The sequence below is a fragment of the Oncorhynchus masou genome, chromosome 12 (assembly GCF_036934945.1).
Source record: "Oncorhynchus masou masou isolate Uvic2021 chromosome 12, UVic_Omas_1.1, whole genome shotgun sequence".
Classification (NCBI taxonomy): domain Eukaryota; kingdom Metazoa; phylum Chordata; class Actinopteri; order Salmoniformes; family Salmonidae; genus Oncorhynchus; species Oncorhynchus masou.
In genome coordinates this window covers 79,951,941-79,976,213 of record NC_088223.1, presented here as the reverse complement: position 1 = coordinate 79,976,213, position 24,273 = coordinate 79,951,941, and the positions used below count along the sequence as shown (strand labels likewise).

The following is a 24,273-nucleotide window of genomic DNA, read 5'->3' as shown; positions in this document are numbered from 1 at the left end:
CACTGTTCTGTGAAGGGAGTAGAACACAGTGTTGTACAGAGAACATCAACATGCCAGGGGATATATCCATTATCCACTTGGGGCTCTGCTTGGAGTTTACCTCAAATGTAGATTTTTTTATTCTGCTTTGCCATTAAAATCATAACACTGACAAATAAAATATTGCAGCATTGTTATTGTTAAGCATATTACTATTATTATTACTACATTTAACTACATTTAACATTTAACTTATAATAGGGGAGGGGCTGGTTAAAAGTACCCCAAAGGGTTCTTTGAGGATCCACTAAAAGGGGATCCTTGAAGAACCCTTTGTTAATTTTTTTATTTAACTTATACATTTTCAGATATAACAACAAAAACAGAACAACCTAACCCCTCATTTTCCCTTCCATTCCCCCCCCCTCCCTCCCTCCAAACCATCCACCCACCAAGGCATCTATAAAAGTAAGTTAAATAGGAAAGACAAACAGAAACAAACAGACAGAAGAACTTATAGGGTTTCCCCAGAGTTTCAATTTTAAGAACCACTAAAGGATATTCCAGGAACCTTTTCTTTTTAGGGTGTGAGGCACTCTGTTCACAAAAGCACACTGCTCGGCCACACGAAGCCATACACGTGATCTGCATTTGTGAGGCCGGTTGGACGTACTGCTAAATTATCTAAAACAACGTTGGAGGCAGTTTATGGTAGAGAAAAGAACATTAAATTCACTGGCAACATCTCTGGTGGACATTCCTGCAGTCACCATGCCAATTGCACACTCCCCCAAGACTTGAGACTTCAAGGGCCTCCAGAGTGTCACAGCGGTCTAAGGCACTACAGACCAGGATTCAATCCCGGGCTGTATCACAGCTGGCCGCAACCGGGAGACCCATGAGGCGGCGCACAATTGGCCCAGCATCGTCCAGGTTAGGTGAGGGTTTAGTCGGCTGGGATGTCCTTGTCCTATCGCGCTCTAGCAACTCCTTGTGGCGGGCCGGGTGCATGCACGCTGACTGCGGTCACCAGTTGTACGGTGTTTCTTCCGATACATTGGTGTGGCTGGCTTCCAGGTTAAGCCAACAGTGAGTAAGGAAGCAGTGCTGCTTGGCAGGGTTGTGTTTCAGAGGATGCGATGGCTCTCGACCTTTGCCTCTCCCGAGGTCCGTACGGGACTTGCAGCGATGGGACAAGCCTGTAACTACCAATTGGATATCATAAATTGGAGAGAAAAAGTGGTACATTTAAAAAAACAAAAAACAATTGAGACACCTGAACTACACATTTTAGTGGCCTTTTATTTTCTGCAGCATAAGGTGCACCTGTGGAATGATCATGCTATTTAATCAGCTTCTTGATATACCACACCTGTCAGGTGGCTGGATTATCTTGGCAAAGGAGAAATGCTCACTATCAGGGATGTAAACAAATTTGTGCACAACATTTGAGAGAAGCTTTTTGTGCGTATAGAAACTGTCTAGGGTATTTTATTACACCTCATGATACCAATGCTTTACATGTCGTGTTTATCTTTTTGTTCAGTGTAGAATGTTATGTTACGTTTGGTATAGTTACTTAAGACACAAGGTCACTTAAGGCAAAAACTAAAGGAGGGTCATTGTGTATGTATAACGTGATCGTCTAGCAACCCAATGGTTGTGTGTTTGATTCCTGTCACAGACAACTTTTAGCATTTTAGATAATTAGCAACTACTTACTACCTTTTAGCTACTTTGCAACTATTTAGCATGTTAGCAAACCCTATCCCTTGAACCTAACTCCTAACCTTAACCCCTAATTCCTAGCCTAGCGTGTGAAAGGAATGATGGACATCCACAAATGAAAACCATACTAAATGTTGTCTCGGATTTACGTATAGAATAATACGACATTCTCTGAGACCAAGTTGTAACCAGAGATTAGACGATGTTGCTCACCTGGAATTTCAAATGTAATAGCCTACATATGCTTTTGGTTCAACAAATGCAGCGTAGCCTAGTGGTTAGAGCGTTGGACTAGTAACCGGAAGGTTGCAAGTTCAAACCCCCGAGCTGACAAGGTACAAATCTGTCCCCTGAACAGGCAGTTAACCCACTGTTCCTAGGCCGTCATTGAAAATAAGAATTTGTTGACTTGCCTCGTTAAATAAAGGTTAAAAAAAATGAATAGGCCACATGCAACATGTTATAAGAATTGACGAAATGTTTTCAATACTAATTCACAAATATATTTGAAAAAAAAATACATGATGGGCTACACATGCACACTGTCCATCTCATTGAATAAACGATGCATTGTGTGCGTCAGACTGAGGTCTGATGAGGGTACCACGTGATTGAAATTTGGTTCACGCCACTTTCAGTTGTGCGTGTGGAATCCTTAGATCGAGGAAGAACGATCTCTGTTGCAACTGCCTTTGAGAAAGTCGCCTTTTTTACTGTTAAAACCTGCTGTACCGGACACAACGCATACGAGGAGTATGTATTAGCAATTTCTCTTTATTCCCTTAACCAGACGAGCGGCAACGAATGCGTAAATGGCCAACGCTGAGCAGGATAGTGCGAAACAATGAAGTCGAACTACCCGTGAGTTTTTAACCACAGTTAGGAGATGGATTTGGACTACTGCCGCAGATTCAGTAACTATGGTCAACATTCTTGTGTCTGAGGACGTGTAGGAGGAAGATTTATGTAGCCTAACATCGACACGTGGTACATGGACTGCCGTTTAAAATCTGGGAACTAGATCACTGCATGAATCAAATGCAGTGACTTGGGTTGGGAAACGCTGTGATAGTTTTGGAAACGAGGAATCTCACAGCCTATCCAATATTATTAGTCGAGTTTCTTTAGTATAGCCTTTTAATACTGGAATTTCCATGTTTTGCTTACTAAAGATTCGTCTCGCCTGTGTACTGGAGAACTTTTTAAGAAAGGCAGGAGGTACCCATCTTTGAACCCGAACCGGTGTTGCCTTCCGCACAGTGAAGACCGACGGGCGTACTCTCCATTAATCGCGTTTGTTGGCTAAATTGTTGCATCCGGTGTTGGTTGTCTTTTTTGTGTGTTTTTTTTAAATTGGGCCAGTCGTGGAAATCAACAACCGCTCTCCAGTTTCAGGACCGTTTGAAAAACACAACGTTTATCTTTCTGTAGGCTAAGGGACTCAGTGTTGTATCTCAGGCACTTCAATTTATACCATCATCAAATCTCTCAGCCTTTATCCTACTGAGCGAGGAGGAATTCAACATCAAATAGTATATTTGTTTGCCACGTATTTGTGAACTATTGCGCATTTGTTGAATTTATTAACCAGTTGACTTGGCTTCATATTTGGAACATTGTGGAATACTTAATTGAGGGCGCAATTGAGCCACTTATTCCGGATACATGTAACTTTCTTCTGCCGCTTGGTGCTCCTTTAGAAAGAGAAGAGGTCTTCGTCATGCCTTGCGTTTTATCAGAAAGCCAATCAGACAATTGTCATATTTGACATAGTAGACAGATTCAGAAAGGCTACACCACCATATATTGTAAACAATTGAACTTGACTCTCGAAGAACCTGCCATAGGCAAACACCGGTCGGAAGCTATATTTGAAGACTCCTGTATTCACGATTGCTTACTGGATTTACCGAGATATCTACGATGTCAATTTTACCATCTTGCAAAGGAACTCTGCTGCTCTGTGTGGTGCTAATTTCAAATGGTAAGTGCCTAACCAAGCGACATGCAATAAGCCTAGGCTATTCGCCAGAATGATAAGCCTATGTTCGATTATGACTGGTGTATGTTGTAGGCTATGTCAAGTGAGATGCGATTCCAAGAAGGCAGCAAATACAGCAGAAGTGCCGCCTTTAATTCAGATTGGTTATGATCTCCACGCACAATATAGGACCCAAATGTTGCAGTTTATTCATTTATTTGACCTTTATTTAACTAGGCAAGTCAGTTAAGAACACATTCTTATTTTCAATGACGGCCTGGGAACAGTGGGTTAATTAACTGCTTGTTCAGGGGCAGAACGACAGATTTGTACCTTGTCAGCTCAGGGATATGAACTTGCAACCTTTCGGTTACTAGTCCAATGTTCTACCCTGCCGCCCCAAAAATCGCAGTGAGGAGAAGTGAGCCAACTTAGATCCTGTGCATGTCAAGACGAGTTAAGGTTTTATTCCACCATGTTAATTGTCTATTTTTAGCTGTTTATGGTTCAATTATTCATGCATGTGAGGTATACAACCAGTTGTATGCTTTTATTGCAATGAATGGACCACGGCCAGTGTAGTTTTGGGGGTCTATATGGTCCACACACATCTCTCCAAGGTGGGGAGCAGGGCTGTGTAGCTTGCCACACTTAGATTAATGAGTACAGTGTTCTTTAACCATAATAATAGGAATATGATCAACAATTTGCTCTTCTACCTCCTATTTGTTGTGTATTTTGAGGTAATCTTGTCTTCCAACCGGCTCTCTGTTGAACCGCCAGGTTTAAAAAAATACATAAAATGTGAAATGTTGTTTTTACAGGTGTAACCATAGTAGTACTGCACCCCTGGAGAAAATTAGTGTGAAGTGCCTTGCTCAAGGGCAGATCGACAGATTTTCACATAGTCTGCGCTGGTATTTGAACCAGCGACCTTTCGGTTACTGGCCCAACACTCTTAAGTGCTGGAGGCTATGGCATGAGGATGAAACAACCACTGATTTTTAATTGGCTGATCTCTGCATTACCATTAGCACAACCCTTAGAACCTCCCCTACATTGTAGACTTCAAAGCGTGAGCAATGCAAGCAATTTAACACTAGAACCACTGGGCCTCGACAGCCCCCCCCCTTCAAGTTAATGAGCAGTCATTCAGACTGCAACATTCTAACGGTGTAATTAAAACATTTCATTATATAAAAAAAAATGTTTTTATGAAGGCCTTGGGTAACATTATATTCTAACCTTTATTTTATTTCAGATAACACAAGCATTTTCTTTAGTTTGTTACTGTTGGCTATATGTAAGAACAAAAAAATCACAAATGCCAAAATTCAAGTGTTCAATCAATTTTATTTGTGGTGTACCATTGTCACAACTATGAAACAGAAAGCATTTGTGTTAACTCGGTAAGAGCTTATTTTTTTTATAACTATGAAAGAAAAAAAACATACCCCAACCACCAAGATGCAAGTTCAAAAGACACGGTCAAATTATGAAAACATCAGTAGCCTAAACATAAGTGCCAAGTGGTCTTCATAAATAGTGAAACTCGGCACAAAAGCGATAATGGCATTATGACTAGAAGTGTCGATATGAAAGCAGTCAAATAGTTAATTGTTGCGTGCATCTTTATTCAATGGCACCATTTGGATTTAATTTAGCTGTTATCCCTTGTCCTAACAGTTGACACAATTTTGCTAACTTTCACTTGCTTGACACACTTTGACATACCTTTTGTTTCGTTCTAGTGCGTAATAGTCTCCGGTTCTCTTTGTGTCCCCATTGTCTTGTCATTCTTCAGCACCATTGGACAACTGCTCTGCAGGTGCCTTATTTTGCGCAAAGGGAGGTAGCTCCGTCTCACTTTGTTCATGGTGCTGGCCAGACTTGTTTTCTTCGCAAGCAACTTGTTCGCCAATGATAATGAAGTGAAATTTTCCATGGTGACATTTCTCCCCTTGCCAACATAAGGTTCCACAAGCCTCATCACCTTATTCTCCAACACTCGCTCACCTGCTGCTGTGGAAATTTTCCCAGATATTGATAGCCGATCAACATGTACAGTTACGCACGCTCTCACTGTAGACTGCTTTGATTCGGTGGACTAATAATGCTACATACAATTTTAAAGATTATAATTAGAATGGATCAATAGAATGAAGAACAGGGCAGGCCATTCACAATTTGTGATTACGTAATCATTCGCTTCCCCTTGCTCATCAACTCACCCATTCTCCCTCTTTCTACCCATCATACTTAATTGATTTAGTCTCTTATGTGTGAAAATAGTTTCAGTACAGTTTTGAGGCAATACTTGAGGTGATTATCAGCTGGGCACTTAAAACTCTAGGAGGAAGGAGCTGCAGCAGGCCCTGCTGTTGTGAGGAGCGTCAACAGGAGGGCATGTCATTTTTTCTTTATGCTTTCCCCCTGAGACTGGTTATAACTCTAGTTCTGTGTGGTATTATAATTATTACACCAACAGTGTTTATATAGACTTATTTAGGAAACGTGATGGACGGAGGGGGGCATGACTTAAAAATGGCAGTCATTTTTAAAATAATAATGAGCAGTCAAAATTACTGCTTTAGCGGTTCTAGTGTTAAACAAGGAAATTAGTTAGCAAAATCTCATTGTACACATCTTAGAAATACTGTAGTTTTCACATGCTCGAACTCAATTGGGCATCCCTAAAATAATATGGCTAATGTGATAGAACATTAATTTTGATTGGCAATTTAAACCCACTTTCAAAGTCCCATTTAATACAGCTGTAGCTGGCTCGCTCCCTCTCCCGCCTCCATTTTAAGACACAGCCCTTTCAAGTGCAATTGAGCCTGGGGACCAGGCAATAATAATAAATAAAATAGTTTAGTCTGGGTAGGATGGGTGGAAGGCAACGCAATGAGTATGTCTGTAAGATGATCTTGATCTTTTCAGGCTTCAAATTATGTCACAGTAGACAGGTGATGTAAGGTGGTTGAAATAGGATCAGAGAAACACATTGTCTGTATGAGGTGGTCACATGGACAACAAATTAAATGCACTTGATCAAACAAAGGTTTAAGGCCCCATTACCACTACAGGATTTAACATGTAAGTCTTGGTGGGGCAAACTCAAATGTTTTCTGATAAATGCCAGCAGAGCCACTATACAATACTTTAATTGCACTATAACTGTGACAAACAGTGCCACCAAACTGTTAGGCCTACATAAAGCTGTCCCGAAAGCATTCTGTACACCTTACGACTGCTACACCTGGCTATCAGCGGAGCCTTGTCTGGCAGCGAAACAGTTCATTCAGCCTCATTTACTGCCTTTAAAAAAGCATAGCTGCTATGGCTGACTATTGCTATGGCTGCTATTGCTTAAACAAATGTGGTTTCTACTGACAACTGAGCTGTACGAACTATGGCGTAGGGGAACAATAAGCGGATAAGAGGCAATCCATAATTTTGATTAAGATATTAATGAGCGTGCTAGGATGGATGAAGGCAACTCTTTGTTCAGCACCTTTGAAATGTACGACAACAGAACACAGGCCTTTCTTAAAATATTCTTCCTGTACACCAAGTCAGAACCGTTTGATAAATAAAGGGGGCATATAAGCAGACAATGAAAGCTTTTATCTTCATATTTGTTGATATTTTTCTAAGGCTATAGACTAAATGTGCACCAACAAGTCAGAACAGGAGGTGAAAATACACAATTATTAGGGTGAGGCACATGGGCTACTAACAGTTTACTACACAACATACACTTAGTATTATTTTCTTAGCTACAGTATAGATATCGTCCTGGCATATTACATAATTAATGCAGTAGCATACAATTTTTGGACTCCCCTTGTTGTGCTGTGCGCACTTGAAGAGGAAGATGGCGCATTGGTCCTTCTTGTGGGCTCTTGGACTTCAGGGTTGTATTACCGTTCAACATTATTTCCCTCATCAGAGCTAGTTTTATCTGAGTTCCCAGTAGTCTTGAACTCACTGAAGTCTGAGATTTCCCAGATCAGAGTTTCCAGTTGTTTTGAACATGACAGAAGTCATGCTGAACTGACAGCATGGCCAATGTATTCAGTCTTTTCTGTGCAATGGGGTTACCCCCTTTTTCGTGATATCCAATTGGTAGTTACGATCTTGTCTCACCGCTGCAATTCCCCCATGGACTCGGGCTAAGGTCGCGAGCAAAGCCACATTACTTATTGACACAACGTCCGCTTAATCATGCAAAAGACTGCCGGTCTCACGGTAAGTGACCGTTAATTAACAAACTTTTAGCATCTCCAGGCCTCTACGCATACAAGCTGCTTCAGCCTTTGGAACATCATGGGCATCTTGAACTGGGGACAATAAAAGGCCATTGTAAAATGTGCAGTTTTGTCACACAACACAATGCCAGCGATGTATTAAGTTGAGAGAGTGTGCAATTAGCATGCGGACTGCAGGAATGTCCACCAGAGCTGAATGTTAGTTTCTCTACCAAAAGTCGCCTCCATCGTTTTTGATAATTTAGCATGGCATCTAACCTGCCTTACAACCCCGGTACGTACAACTGGCCTCACAATCGCAGCCCAAGTGTATGGCGTCATGTGGGCGAGTGGTTTGCGGATGACAACGTTGTGAACAGAGTGCCCTATAGTGGTGGTAGTGTTATGGTATGGGCAGGCATAAGCTACGGACAAAGAACACAATTGCATTTTATCAATGGCAATTTGAATGCACAGATGCCGTGATGAGATCCTGAGGTCCATTGTCGTGCCATTCATCCACCACCGTCACCTCATATTTCAGCATGATAATATACATCCCAATGTCGCAAGTCTTTGTACACAATTCCTGGAAGATGACAATGTCTTAGTTTTTCCATGGCCTGCATATTCAGACCTGTCTCCCCTTGAGCATGTTTGGGATCCTTTGGATCGACGTGTACGACAACATTCCACAGGCCACAATCAACAGCCTGATCAACTCTATGCGAAGGAGGTGTCACGCTGCACACCAATTTTGTTTCTGGTGTCCTTTGACAGCTCTTTGGTCTTGGCCATAGTGGAGTTTGGAGTGTGACTGTTTGAGGTTGTGGACAGGTGTCTTTTATACTGATAACAAGTTCAAACAGGTGCCATTAATACAGGTAACGAGTGGAGGACAGAGGAGCCTCTTAAAGAAGGAGTTACAGGTCTGTGAGAGCCAGAAATATTGCTTGTTTGTAGGTGACCAAATACTTACAGGTCATATTCCAGGTGATATTCCACCAAAACTCTGTATACCATAGGCTCCCAAACATTGTTCCTGCAGCTATTGGGTGCTTCATTTGGGATCCAAGTGAAATCTGTTCAGGAACATCGATAGTAAACATGTTCACAGCTAAACAAATTTCATTAAACTGTTGACAGTCCCGCTCTCTTTGCGCTGGAGAAAGGAATGAAGGAGAGAAGGGGAGATGGAAACACACAGTGGTGAGATATTCTGTAGCTAAAGGTAATGTGTCAGCCTATTACGAAAATATGCTGAACAGTTCATAAGGAAATAAGTTAATTGAAATAAATAAATTAAGCCCTTATCTGTGGATTTCAAATCGCTTGGAATAAAGATATGCATCTGTTGGCCACAAATACCTTTAAAAAAAGTAGAGGTGGATCAGAAAACCACTTTAATAGCTGGTGTGACCACTATTTCCCTCGTGCAGCATTACACATCTCCTTCTCAAAGGATTAAGGCTGTTGATTATGGCCCGTAGAAGGTTGTCCCACACCTCTTCAATGGCTGTGCAAATTGCCAGGAACCGAAACTTGATGTTGTGCATGTTGATACAGAGCATCCTAAACATGCTCAATGGGTGACATGTCTGGTGAGTACGCAGGCCATGAAAGAACTGGGACATTTTCACCTTCCAGGAATTGTGTACAGATCCTTGCGACATGGGGCTGTGTATTATCATGCTGAAACATGAGGCGATGGCAGCGTATGAATGGCACGACAATGGGCCTCATGAGCTCATCACAGTATCGCTGTGCATTCAAATTGCCATCAATAAAATGCAATTGTGTTCGTTGCCGTAGCTTATGCTTGCCCATATCATAACCACACATCCACCATAGGGCGCTCTGTTCACAACGTTGACATCAGTAAACCGCTCTGCAACACGACACCATACATGGGGTCTGCAGTTGTGAGGCCGGTTGGACGTACTGCCAAATTCTAAAACAACGTTGGATGTAGTTTATGGTAGAGACATTGACATGCAATTATCTGGCAACAGCTCTGATGGACATTCTGCAGTCAGCATACCAATTGCAGGCTTTCTCAAAACTTGAGACATGTTGTTTGACAAAACTGCACATTTTAGAGTGGCCTTTAGTCTCGAGCACAAGGTGCACCTGTGTAATGATCATGCTGTTTAATTAGCTTCTTGATATGCTACACGTGTCAAGTAGATGGATTATCTTGGCAAAGGAGAATTGCTCACTAACAGGGATGTAAACAAATATGTGCACAACACTTGAGAAATAAGATTTTTGTGCGTATGGAACATTTTTTTATTTCAGCTCATGAAACATGGGACCAAGACTTTACATGCGTTTATTTTTGTTAAGTGTATAAAAATGTTTTACTAGGCTAATCAAAATCAAATTCACTATAATTGCAGGCTAACTGGATTTCTTAAATTTAGGCTACACCAATGTACCAAAAACTTAACATCTGTGATTTTTTTTTCTGCCTAGTGTAGTATGCAGTAGGCTATGTATTGTATAACAGCTCAATCATTATTTATATTCAAGTTTTTTACAGGGGGCTTGACCTCATATAGGCCTATGCATATGCTTGAATATGCACATGGGTGTTTTGAATTAATTTTCACCTTAAAACACCATCCATTTGTTGTGTTAGGCTTTGAAACAACATCCACAACAATCATGTTTTCCACTCAGTTTCAACTTGTTAAACTTCTTTCTTCAAATTGACAAAATCACAATGTGATTTTCAATTGCATTTACACTGATGTCAGAGTGGTTAGTGGGACAATAAAGCCCTGAGTAGTAAACTGATGATTATTAGTGAGTTGGGTACTACTAACATGTCCAGAGTGCATAGTAGGAGATTAACGTGACCCAGCGGTAATGTTGAATTTTACTGCGGCCATGACTCATTACTGCTGGTGCGGCGGGAATATGGTCACCGCAACAGTCCGTCTCGACCTCTACCTCTGGAGGTAGAGCATGACAATTGCCCGACAGTTGCCCCTCTAAGCAGGAAAAGTAAACAGAATTGACTAGAGCCTACCCTCTTAACAGTAAGAATTTTTATAGCAGAACAGCTGAAATGTAAAAACATTGCCCATATGAGACTTTTAAGTCTACCTGAAATTGTATTAACAGCCTGTTATATTCTGAAATTGTCATCAAAGCTTTAAATCTGTGTTTTTATTTTTTGCTTGAGTACACCAAGCCCCCAGGCAAGAAGCAACTCCCTTGGGAATTGTCCACGTTTTCAGTCGCAATTTGCGTTTTACCTCAATTACTTCCATGATATTGATAAAATGAAGCCTGTTTTTTTTCTAAGGCAATTTTACTGATATCCTAACGTTACTTAATCATGAAGTATGTTCGTTAACTAGCAGGAGTTAGCTGTGTATTGTCAGCTAATTTAATGTGCACAGATGAGAAAATAAACCCTTTAATGGTCTGCTAATGCTTGTGTATTGTTGCATAATTCAAGAGTAATATGGTTTGGTTGCATTATTAAAATATTGTAATAAATTTCAGAAAAATTGCTCAGCTTGTTAAATAGTTTGCGCTGCTTACTGGCTACTGTGATATTTCTGGTATATTTGAGCTGCGGACCAAGAATGTTGCGTTGCCAGTCAACTTAAGTCAAGGCAAGGATACAGTGGCGATGTGTCATTTAGGGCACACCTGTTTTGAGGCCTACCTGTTTAGATAAAAATAAACAAAATCATTGAGTTAAAGCCGCATACAAACGTGGTCTCTTTTTTTGGTTTCTTGAGTAAGGCAGCTCCAAAATGCAGGTGTTTCAGCCTAGCTTAGTGTTTTCTGTGGTGGTGGGGAAGCCAGCAGAAAATACGAAGCATAGGGGTTGGTATTGTTCTCTAGTTGTGCAATGATTGGCTCAGGGTGTCACTCATGGGACCCTACGTCACAACAAAATCTACGGGGAGAGCTCAAACTCAAGCCCCTTGGGTGCTGCCATAGATTTACATTAGAAGTGCCCATCAAAGAACGCTCAAGGTCAATGGCCACAGATACAATTACGTCAAATATCTACCAAAGCTTTTATTGGATTGATCATGTCAACATCATCATTTAAAAATCTTAGCTAGAAAGCAGTCATCATGCATGAAGTCGGCACTCTACTGGCAAATCATTTTTTATCCTTGTCACATGAAGAGAAATGAGAAACTATAGATAAAACGTATCGGTGCTCATCGGCCATAAACATTAAAAACAAGTTGGAAATCGCAAATTCAACAATAAGTGCTAAAGCACCACTGTAGCCTCGGGTTAGATCCCAAGATGTGTCACAGCCGGCCGTGACACCCATGGGACAGTGCACACTTGGCCCAGCATCATCCGGGTTAGGGGAGGGTTTGGCCAGCCGGGATGTCCTTGTTTCATCGTGCTCTAGCGACTCCTTGTAGCGGGCTGGTTGATCAACTTCGGTTGTCAGTTCAACAGTTTCCTCCAACACATTGGTGCAGCTGACTTCTGGGTAATTACCCTCTTAGAGCTACCCCCTACTTTTTTCAATTTCCGCCTGAAGACATACCCAAATCTAACTGCCTGTAGCTCTGGCACGGAAGCAAGGATATGCATATTCTTTGTATCATTTGAAAGAAATCAACACTCTGAACTTTGCATAAATGTGAATTGATTGTAGGATAATATAACACAATAGATCTGTTTTAGATAATACAATGAAAAAAACCTTTTTTAAATGAACAAGATAAAACATTCAGATAGGATGATGGGGATACTTTCAGTGAAAAATATAAGAGGGCAACAGTACTTGTGCAAAGTTTCAGAATGATAACATTCAAAATGAGTGTGCTACATGACATTTATCATGAAGTCACACAGGTGCCCCACACAAGTAGCCCAAATGTACCCAAGTGGCCAAATTGGTGAAGGTATACATTTTGAAACAAATAACTATATACAAAATGCCAAAACGGTATTCTAACACCCCTCCCCCCCCCACACACAAAAAAAACACGGAGGAAAAAATATGGGGGAAAAAATTATATATATACATTTACAAAATAACATGGGTAACTATTTACACAATTTCAATATTTGGAAGACCCTCAGTCCTCCATCAAATTTATTTATATAGCCCTTTGTACTTCAGCTAATATCTCAATGTGCTGTACAGAAACCCAGCCTAAAGCCCCAAACAGCAAGCAATGCAGGTGTAGAAGCATGGTGGCTAGGAAAAACTCCCTAGAAAGGCCAAAACTTAGGAAGAAACCTAGAGAGGAACCAGGCTATGAGGGGTGGCCAGTCCTCTTCTGGCTGTGCCGGGTGGAGATTATAACAGAACATGGCCAAGATTTTAAAACGTTCATAGATGACCAGCAGGGTCAAATAATAATAATAATAATAATAATCACAGTAGTTGTGGAGGATGCAACAGGACAGCACCTCGAGTAAATATGAACAGTTTAGGGTTCCATAGCCGCAGGCAGAACAGTTGAAACTGGAACAGCAGCATGGACTGGGGACAGCAAGGCGTTATGCCAGGTAGTCCTGACGCATGGTCCTAGGGCTCAGGTCCTCCTCCGAGAGAGAGAGAATTAGAGAGAGCATACTTAAATTCACACAGGACACTGGATAAGACTGAAGAAGTACTCCAGATATAACAAACTGACCCTAGCCCCCCGACACACAAACTCCTGCTACAAAAATACTGGAGGCTGAGACAGGAAGGGTCAGGAGACACTGGTGCCATCCGATGAGACCCCCGGACAGGGCCAAACAGGAAGGATATAACATCACCCACTTTGCCAAAGCTCTACAGAATATTGTGCTGGTGAGGTATAATAAACATATATTGCTCAAAAAAACATTTCTGAAAGGGAACACTAAAATAACACATCCTAGATCTGAATGAATGAAATACCCATAAAAATGGCAAAACGGAAGGTGGACACTGAGAACCGGGGTCTTCTGTTCACCCGTGGGATTCTTAAAGACTTTTTTTCTTTAGATAGTTGAATGTGCTGACAACACAATCACACAAATTATCAATGGAAATCAAATTTATCAATGGAGGTCTGGATTTGGAGTCCCACTCAAAATTAAAGTACACTACAAGCTGATCCAACTTTGATGTAATGTCCTTAAAACAAGTCAAAATGATGCTCAGTAGTGTGTGTGGCCTCCACATGCCTGTATGACCTCCCTACAATGCCTGGGCATGCTCCTGATGAGGTGGCGGATGGTCTCCTGAGGGATCTCCTCCCAGACCTGGACTAAAGCATCCGCCAACTGTTGGACAGTCTGTGGTGTTGGTGGATGGAGCGAGACATGATGTGCTCAATTGGATTCAGGTCTGGGGAACGGGCGGGCCAGTCCATAGCATCAATGCCTTCCTCTTGCAGGAACTGCTGACACACTCCAGCCACATGAGGTCTAGCATTGTCTTGCATTAGGAGGAACCCAGGGCCAACCGCACCAGCATATGGTCTCACAAGGGGTCTGAGGATCTCATCTCGGGACCTAATGGCAGTCAGGCTACCTCTGGCGAGCACATGGAGGGCTGTGCGGCCCCCCAAAGAAATGCCACCCCACACCATGACTGACCCACCGCCAAACCGGTCATGCTGGAGGATGTTGCAGGCAGCAGAACGTTCTCAATGGCGTCTCCAGACTCTGTCACGTGCTCAGTGTGAACCTGCTTTCATCTGTGAAGAGCACAGGGCACCAGTGGCGAATTTGCCAATCTTGGTGTTCTCTGGCAAATGCCAAACGTCCTGCACGGTGTTCGGCTGTAAGCACAACCCCCACCTGTGGACGTCGGGCCCTCATACCACCCTCATGGAGTCTGTTTCTGACCGTTTGAGCAGACACATGCACATTTGTGGCCTGCTGGAGGTCATTTTGCAGGGCTCTGGCAGTGCTCCTCCTGCTCCTCCTTGCACAAAGGCGGAGGTAGCGGTCCTGCTGCTGGGTTGTTGCCCTCCTACGGCCTCCTCCACGTCTCCTGATGTACTGGCCTGTCTCCTGGTAGCGCCTCCATGCTCTGGACACTACGCTGACAGACATAGCAAACCTTCTTGCCACAGCTCGCATTGTTGTGCCATCCTGGATGAGCTGCACTACCTGAGCCATTTGTGTGGGTTGTAGACTCCTTCTAATGCTACCACTAGAGTGAAAGCACCGCCAGCGTTCAAAAGTGACCAAAACATCAGCCAGGAAGCATAGGAACTGAGAAGTGGTCGGTTGTTACTACCTGCAGAACCACTCCTGTATTGGGGGTGTCTTGCTAATTGCCTATAATTTCCAACTGTTGTCTAGTTCATTTGCACAACAGCATGTGAAATGTATTGGCAATCAGTGTTGCTTCCGAAGTGGACAGTTTGATTTCACAGAAGTGTGATTGACTTGGTTACATTGTGTTGTTTAAGTGTTCCCTTTTTTTGAGCAGTGTATATATAGAGTACAGGGAACATAAGGTTGAATATATTATTATAGACCTCCTACATCTGCTGTCTCTATTATATCATGACAGACCAGCTGTATCTACTGTCTTCATTTCACTTTGGCCATTGTTCTGGGCCTGCCCACCCCTCAACAGCCTCAAAGGCTCAAAGGCTATTTCATGTGGGTTGGGTTGGGGCGGCAGACGCACGCATCTCACATTTCATGACATTACATGTTTGTATATTGCTTCTAAAATTTAAAATAATCACAAATAATATTTCATATTATTCATTTCAAACAAGGGCATTAGCATGATAAGAACTTACCAGTCCAAAACAGTGACAATGTTCCTCTTCTGCAGGCACGTTACAGATTATACACAGTGGCTACAACAGTGTCTTCTCCATTAAAAAAATATTCCTCCACTTGGGAATCGCTAAATGAATCGTCCTACAACAATCTCTCTCACTTTTCCGAGCAATTTCTTCTAAAATTGTGTGTACTTCTGTATATCTAGACTTCGATTGAGCTTTCCCTGACTTAGCCGCCATACTGACTGATATATAAACAGCTGAATCTGCGCGTAGCTCCTTCCGGAATAAAACTTCAATAGCGAATGACTCCCTTCACGCTGGAGTTTACGACATGGGTTGGTCTTCCAACACACAACCATTGCATATTGCCGCTTACCTCAGCTCATTGGCTATCTACCCAGCTAGATTTCAAGACGATCAGTGGTCATTGGGTTAAAATACAGTTAATCAACGAAACAGTGATCATATCATTGGTGCACGGTGATGCCATTACTTGTCTTCCAATTGGTTTCTTACAGTCAATACGTCCCGCGAAATGGCCCATCAGGTTTGGTTGTGTTACAAACCAGTTGATTGCAATGAAACCAAACATGACTGGAAAAGTCACGTTCTGTGTGGGTTATTTACCTGGAATGAGACAGAATTCACGACACAAGCTGTTCACAAAATGTTTCGTGTTTGGCTATAAAAACTGATTTTATCAAACAAAAAATAATTAATTGTGTAACAATGAGCATTGGGATTGCAAACAGACAAAGATTGTCAAACGTAAACTATTTATTTTAATGCAGTATGTGGTTTTGTTACATCTGTGCTGGTTGAAATTGTTTTTTTATGGGGCTCTATACTCAGATAATCGCATCGTATTCTTTCGCAGTAAATCATTTTTTAAATCTGACAACTGAGTTGGATTAGCAAGATTCTAGGCTTTAAATACACGTGAGACACTTGTATTTTCATGAATGTTTAATATGACTATTTATGTAGCGATCACCGTATGTTGTGGAATTTCAGCCCGCTACCGGGTTCTGTGCTCAGAGAGGTTAACTGGCTGACAAAATATCGTGATCGCCAGTCCTAGTCGAGACGTGACAAGTTTGCAAGTTTACATTGCAGTATACACTACATGTTCAAAAGTATGTGGACATTGCTTGTCGAACATCTCATTACAAAATCATGGGCATTAATATGGAGTTGGTACTCCCTTTGCTCCTATAACAGCCTCCACTCTTCTGGGAAGGCTTTCCACTACATGTTGGGACATTGCTGCAGGGACTTGTTTCCATTCAGCCAAAAGAGCATTAGTGAGGTCGGTCATTGATGTTGGGCAATTAGGCCTGGCTTGCAGTCAGCGTTCCAATTCAACCCAGAGTTGTTCGATGGGGTTGAGATCAGGATTCTGTGCAGGCCAGTGAAGTTTTGCCACACCGATCTCGACAAACCATTTCTGACCTTGCTTTGTGCACGGGGGCATTGTCATACTGAAACAGGAAAGGGCCTTCCCCAAACTGTTGTCACAAAGTTGAAAGTACAGAATCGGCTCGAATGTCATTGTATGCTGTAGCTTTAAGATTTCCCTTCACTGGAACTAAGGGGCCGAGGCCGAACTATGAAAAACAACCTCAGACTATTTTTCCTCCTCCACTAATTTTTGACACTTGGCACTATGCATTTGGGCAGGTAGTGTTCCCCTGGCATCCTCTAAACCCAGATTAGTCTGTCGTACTGCCAGAGGGTGAAGCATGATTCATCACTCCAGAGAACGCATTTCCACTGCTCCAGAGTCCAGTGGCAGTGAGCTTTACACCAGCTGATGCTTGACATTAATCTTACACCATGCCCAAACCGCGTCTGCCATCGTGCACAAATTGATTCCCATCACACCAAACGTGATCACGACACGCAGGTTGAAATTTCAGAACCAATTATATTAATTTAGGGACAGGTCGAAAAGCATTAAACATTAATGGCAATTTAGCTAGCTAGCTTGCGATTGTTGGCTAATTTGCCCTATTTAGCTAACTTGCTGTTACTGGCTAATTTGTCCTGGAATTTAAATGTTGAGTTATTTTACCTGAAATGCACAAGGTCCTCTAATCAGACAAATAATCCGTACGTAACGGTCAACCGACTCGTTTCTAGATATCTCCTCCTTCCAGACTTTTTCTTCTTTTGACTTTATATGGCGATTGGCATCGTTCATAATGAGGTGTATTATAGAAATGGGTGTTGCAACCGAGGACAGAATGTTTTTACACGCTTTAGCACTCGACGGTTCTGTTCTATGAGCTTGTGTGGCCTACCACTTTGCGGTTGAGCCGATGTTGCGCCTAGAGGTTTCCACTTCACAATAACAGAATTTACAGTTGACCGGGCAGCTTTAGCAGGGCAGAAATTTGACCAACTGACTTGATGGAAAGGTGGCATCCTATGACGGTGTCGCTTTAAGTCTCTGAGCTCTTCTGTAAGTCCATTCTGCTGCCAATGTTTGTCTATGGAGATCACATGGCTGTGTGCTCGATTTTATCCTCCGGTCAGCAACTGGTGTGTCTAAAATAGCAAAATCCACTATTTTCAAGGGGTGTGTGTAGCAGAAGCTATTTTTTTTACTCAAGTGTGAAGACCCTCTGAGTGGTACGGTGTGACTCAAATAGCAGACAAGGGAAGTGCACTTATAGTATTTGCACAACAATCCATCAATCGCCGAACAATATAAATCTACATAACAAAACGAAAGATACGTTGGTGGCCACACACCACACTCATTCCAAACTCAGTCAATTAATCTCTAGTTCCGTTCTGGTATGGTTGAAAGAGGACTAATTGTTGCAGGTGGTGGCATTTTTAAAGTGGTATCCCTGCCTTTATCAAGGTGGGCGTTATTGGTACTGATGAGGGGGAGTGAGGTGTGTTGCTGCTGATGAAGAGAGAGCTGATGCATACGGGTGTCTTGAACACTTACTGTCCAAGTTGATTTGGCTAGGTTTCATACAGATTAATGAAACATCCAACCACCATGGTACATTACCTTTTGATTTCGCTGTTTTAATATTCAAGGTGAGTTTTTTATTTTTTTTATTTTTTATTTTTTTTTGCTGTTTTATGAAAGACCACATATTGACGTTGAGGTCTATTGAATCAATAATGGCCCTGACTGTCATGCACACAGTTGCATTGCACCATTGAGGTGCATACACTGAATATCTCAATCCAATTCATTTTCTGTGGAGCTCATTTAGATCAACAGGAACAACCACGCTGATTCTGCTGTCTCAGGTTATGCTAATGCTCGATTCAGAATAAAGTCTGTCAAATAAGGGCTTACCTTCTGATTTTGATATTCCGCGTTGAGGCAAACCTAAATTTGACCTTTTACCACTTTTTATCCCCAATTTCGTGATATCCAATTGATTGATAGTCTTGTCCCATCGCTCGGGAGAGGCTTGCTCCCCCCAAAAATACGACCTCGCCAAGCTGCACTGCTTCTTGACATAGTGCTTGCTTAACCCAGAAGCCAGCCGCACCAATGTGTCGGAGAAAACGCTGAACAGCTAGCGACTGGTCAGTGTTCCTGCGCCCAGCCCGCCACAAGGAGTCACTAGAGTGCGATGGGACAAGGACATGCCGGCTGACCAAACCCTCCCTAACAATGATGGGCCAATTGTGCACCGCCTCATGGCTCTCCCGGTCGTGGCCGGATGCGACACCGCCAGGAGATTGAACCAGGGTCTGTAGTGACGCCTCTAACATTGCGATGAAGTGCTTTAGACCGCTGTGCCACTCGGGAGCCTATGGTACCTTAGTCATCTGTTATTTTTATCCCCTATTCTTTATCATGAAGTTGCTGACCTTTACATTTTCAAGGTACTTATGTTAAGGCCTTTGATTGCAATTAAAACTGTCCTATAGTGTGATTTCCCCAATGACATTCCATAGTTTCTCAAATCCCTCTGCTTTGAATAGTGATGAAAATAGTAATTGTAATGAACCCAAGAGACTGGAAGAAACATCAGAGGGAGATGCTGGTCTCTGAATCAAGTCTATAAACCTGCGATCTTTAAATATATCAGGGGTCATATGTATCAGGCGTCTGAGTAGGAATTCTAGGATCAGCCCCCTGTCAGTGTAATTTTATTTATTGTGATCTAAAAGGCAAAACTAAATTTGCACTCTTATTGAGACTCTTGCAACATGGCCATGGTGTAACATTCAGGTTAAAGGGGAACTCCACTAAAAAACAACTATTGATATTTTGTGACTGTTTATAGTCCCAAAATGCATTTTGCTTCATCATGATGATGTGGCTGGTGGTACTTCGATTATTGAAAGTCCAGTATCTAAAACATGACTGACATTTCAAACATTTTGGGACTGTTAGAACAGTGTACTAATGACAAAAATACCAAAACATGTTTTTTTAGGTGAGTTCCCCTTTTTTAACCTTGCAAGAATCTCAATAGGAGTGCAGATTTTAGTTCTGCTTTTTAGATCAGAGGTAATATAAGTTTTTGTGCCTTCATTTTTTTTAGGAGCTCTCAATTTCCCTAGTCTCATTTTCTGCACAAACCGAAACAAATGTACTTTTAAATATCATATACATCATCTGCAGGCAGTATTCACACCCATTTACTTTTTCCACATTTTGTTACAAAGTGGGATTAAAAGGGATTAGTGTGGATTGTTGACCAAAAAAAGTCAGTAGAAGAGATTCTAACTATATAAAAAATAATTAAATAAAACACTTGATTTAGATAAGTAATCAACACCCTGAGTCAATACAGGTTAGAATCACCTTTGGCAGCAATTACAGCTTTTTGTCATTCTGAGTAAGTCTCTAAGAGCTCTCTACACCTGGATTGTACAATATTCTTCAAGCTCTGTAAAGTTTGTTGATAATCGCTAGACAGCCATTTTCAAGTCTTGCCATAGACTTTGAAGAAGATTTAAGTCCAAAACTATATATATAGCTACTCCGAAACATTGAATGTCGTCTTGGTAGGTAACTCTAGTGTATATTTGGCCTTGTGTTTCAGGTTATTGTCCTGCTGAAAAGTGGATTTGTCTCCCAGTGTCTGTTGGAAAGCAGACTGAACCAGGTTTTATTCTAGGACTTTGCCTGTGCTTAGCTCTAGTCCATTTTTTTTATCCTAAAAGCTCCCTAGTCCTTGCTGATGACAAGCATACCAATAACATAATACAACCACCACCATGCTTGAAAATAGGAAGAGTGGTATTCTGTTGGATTTACCACAAAATATGCATTGTATTTGGGGAAAAAAGTTAATTTCTTTGCTACATTATTTGCAGTATATGTGCAGTATTTAGTGCATTATTGCAAACAGGATGCATGTTTTTGAATATTTTTATTCTGTACCGGTTTCCTTTGCTCTCTGTCAATTAGGTTAATATTGTGGGGTAACTACAATGTTTGCCCATTCTCTGTTTTTTCCTATCACAGCCATTTAAACTAACTGTTTTAAAGTCACCATTGGCCTCATGGTGAAATCCCTGAGCAGTCTCCTTCTCCATCAAACAATTTTAGAAAGGACACGTCTGAAGTGACTGGGTGTATTGATACACTATCCAAAGTGTAATGAATAACTTCACCATGCTCAAAGTGATATTCCCATCTACCCATAGGTGCCCTTTGAGAGACATTGGAAAACCTCCCTGGTCTTTGTGGTTGAATCTGTGCTTGAAATTCATTGCTTGACTGAGGGACCTTACAATTCTCTGTATGTGTGGGGTGCAGAGATGGGTAGTCATTTAAAAATCATGTTAAACATCATTATTACACATAGTTAGTCCATGCAATTTGTCTGACTTAAGCAAATGTTTTGCTCCTGAAGTTTAGGCTTGCCATGACAAAGGGTTTGAGTACTTATTTCCTCAAGACATTTCAGCTTTTTAATTTAATTAGTTTGTAAAAATTGTCTTAACAATTCCACATTGACATTATGGGGTATTTGTGTGTGTAGATCAGTGACACAATCTACATTTTTAATAAATGTGGGCTGTAAGGCAACAAAATGTGGAAAAAGTCAAGAGGTGTGAATACTTTCTGAAGCTACTGTACATATTTCTGTTCTCTCACACTCAGGGTTAGGATGTGCCCTTCCATCCCAGGTACTGCACTGAGGGAAGCACTACATCACACACACTCAATTAAATGGTTTTACTGTTCTGCAAAGTCACTAGATTTTGCAATCTATTCCCTGCAAGAGGGAACCCTGAAGCCATTGGTCGGTATTGCCTCCCATTGCTTGGGTTATCTACTCTCGCCTTGGCCAGTGGAGGCGAAGCTGTCAAAAGCAATTCCACTAAGGGATCACTCATGATCTGGCGCAAACTCTATCCTGCCCCCCCCCTTGTGTTTATGTTCAAGCACTACACAGCTGTTTCAAATATCCAACTCATCAAGCTTTGATTATTTCAGAACTAAATTTGCTCCCGGTTGGGGTGGCCTCAGGACTCACTTTCTGGGGATATTATTTTGTTTACCATATTTTCAGTAGTTTAATGGTGTTTATAGTCTTTGTTTACCACAAGACAGACTTGGAAACAATTTGTATAAAATTGTCTCTGGAGTCCAGTGAACTTGATGGTTAAATTGTCAGTAAAATACACTGCACAAAAATAGTAATGCAATAATTTAAGAGTTACAGTTCATATAAGGAAATCGGTTGACTGAAATAAATTAATGAAGCCCTAATCGATGGATTTCACATGACTGGGAATACAGATATGTTGGTCACCGATACGTTAAGGTAGGGGCGTGGATCAGAAAACCAGTCAGTATCTGGTGTGACAACCATTTGCCTCATGCAGCGCGACATCTCCTTCCCATGAAGTTGATCAGGATGTTGATTGTGGAATGTTGTCCCACACCTCTTCACTGTGTGAAGTGGCTGGATGTTGGCAGGCACTGGAACATTCATGCACGTTGATCCAGAGCATCCCAAACATGCTCAATGGGTGACACATCTGGTGAGTAAGCAGGCCATGGAAGAACTGGGACATTTTCAGCTTCCGGGAATTGTGTACAGATCTTTGCGATATTGGGCCTTGCATGATTATCCTGTAACGAGGTGATGGCAGGTGGATGGATGGCACGACAATGGGCATTAAAATAGTCATTGGTTTTAAAATTCAATTGTGTTCGTTGTCCGTAGCTTATGCATGCCCATACCATAACTGCACGCCACCATGAGGCACTGTTCACAACTTTGACAAGAGCAAACCGCTCGGCCACACAATGCCATTCACGCCGCCTGCTATCTGCCCAGTACGTTTGAAACGGATTAATCGACGAGGAGCATGTTTCTACAGCGTGCCAGTGGTCATTTGCCCACGAAAGTCAGTTACGAACTGCAGTCAGGTCAAGACTTTGGTGAGGATGTAGAGCATGCGGAATGAGCTTCCCTGAGATGTTTTCTGACAGTTTGTGCAGAAATTCTTCGGTTGTGCAAACCCACATTTTCATCTGCTGTCAGAGTGGCTGGTCTCAGACGATCCTGCAGGTGAAGAAGCCAGATTATTTAAGTCATGGGTTTTGCTGTGGCAGTCATGAAATTGTCAGCTGGTGATTGTCAAGCAAATTAACTGCCTGTCTGACGGAAATTGACCGTTTAATTAACAAACACTTAGCATCTCCTGCCTTCCACGCATAGCATTCAAGCCACTGATGCAGACATTTACATTTTAAAGTCTAAATCCATGTAATATAGCCTACACATCACAATAAATCCATTATTTTAGACGGGTCTAAAGAAACATGATATGAAGAAAATGTCTATTTCAGAAGAACAGAATACCATACTGCGTTGTACTTATGTAATAGCCAGATCAAGGCCTAACATATGGCTGTGGGCTACACTAGTTCATTTGGCAGACAATTCCGTGGCATTATTTTATATTATGAAGAATACAATTGAACATATCTGAATGAAATAGAAAGGATATTTTCTCAGAACGATTTGAGGGAGTGTGTACATGCGGCTATTCTGTGTTTATCGGTTAACAAAGAAACAGGCACTCATATGCTTAATTTAAAGTTATTTATGTAACTTTGGTTGTGATACAAATGTTGGGCTGTATGTTTTGATTTTAATACATTTCTAGGCTGCATGATGCAACTTTTAATGATTTAAAAAAAGTTGCAAGTAAGGCAAGAGCTCTGCTTTGTTGTTTTGCGTAGGCTGTACCCACTTCATTAAACTCGTTCACAATTTGACAAGCACTTGATAATGCCTCGAATTTCCAGGCTGCATCCCCTTTGTGTGGCCATAATCCCCCTAAAATAAAAACCTTGCCCTCTGTGGCCGTTGTGCCCTTGGGCTGAATATAATCATTAAAATTATCTTCTCCCCACATGATCTGATCCTTCTCACAGACTACAAGTGTAGACCTGTAGACCAACACATCGGGGATGCAACTGTCCTTATCCAATGCCGAGGCGCAAATTGAAGATGTTGGAAGTACTGTCCATATTTACTTTTTGTCAGTCAACAAGATGAGTAGGCCTAACGTACAGCAAAAGCACTAGCCTAGGGCAATCTACTATCCCCCATTGTACAAAAGTTTACCTTTTCTGTGTGAGAAATAA

At 41.7% G+C, this 24,273-nt stretch overlaps 1 protein-coding gene across 1 annotated transcript in view; it reads left to right on the top strand.

Annotated features, from left to right (window-relative positions):
* The first annotated feature begins 2,370 nt into the window (after positions 1-2,370).
* The window catches only part of tmem132e (transmembrane protein 132E), a 332,847-nt gene continuing 310,944 nt past the window's right edge, over positions 2,371-24,273 (top strand). The window contains exon 1 of the mRNA XM_064982123.1: positions 2,371-3,691. Coding sequence (XP_064838195.1) covers positions 3,631-3,691 — 61 coding nt within the window. The 5' untranslated portion in view covers positions 2,371-3,630. The remainder of the gene's footprint in view (positions 3,692-24,273) is intronic.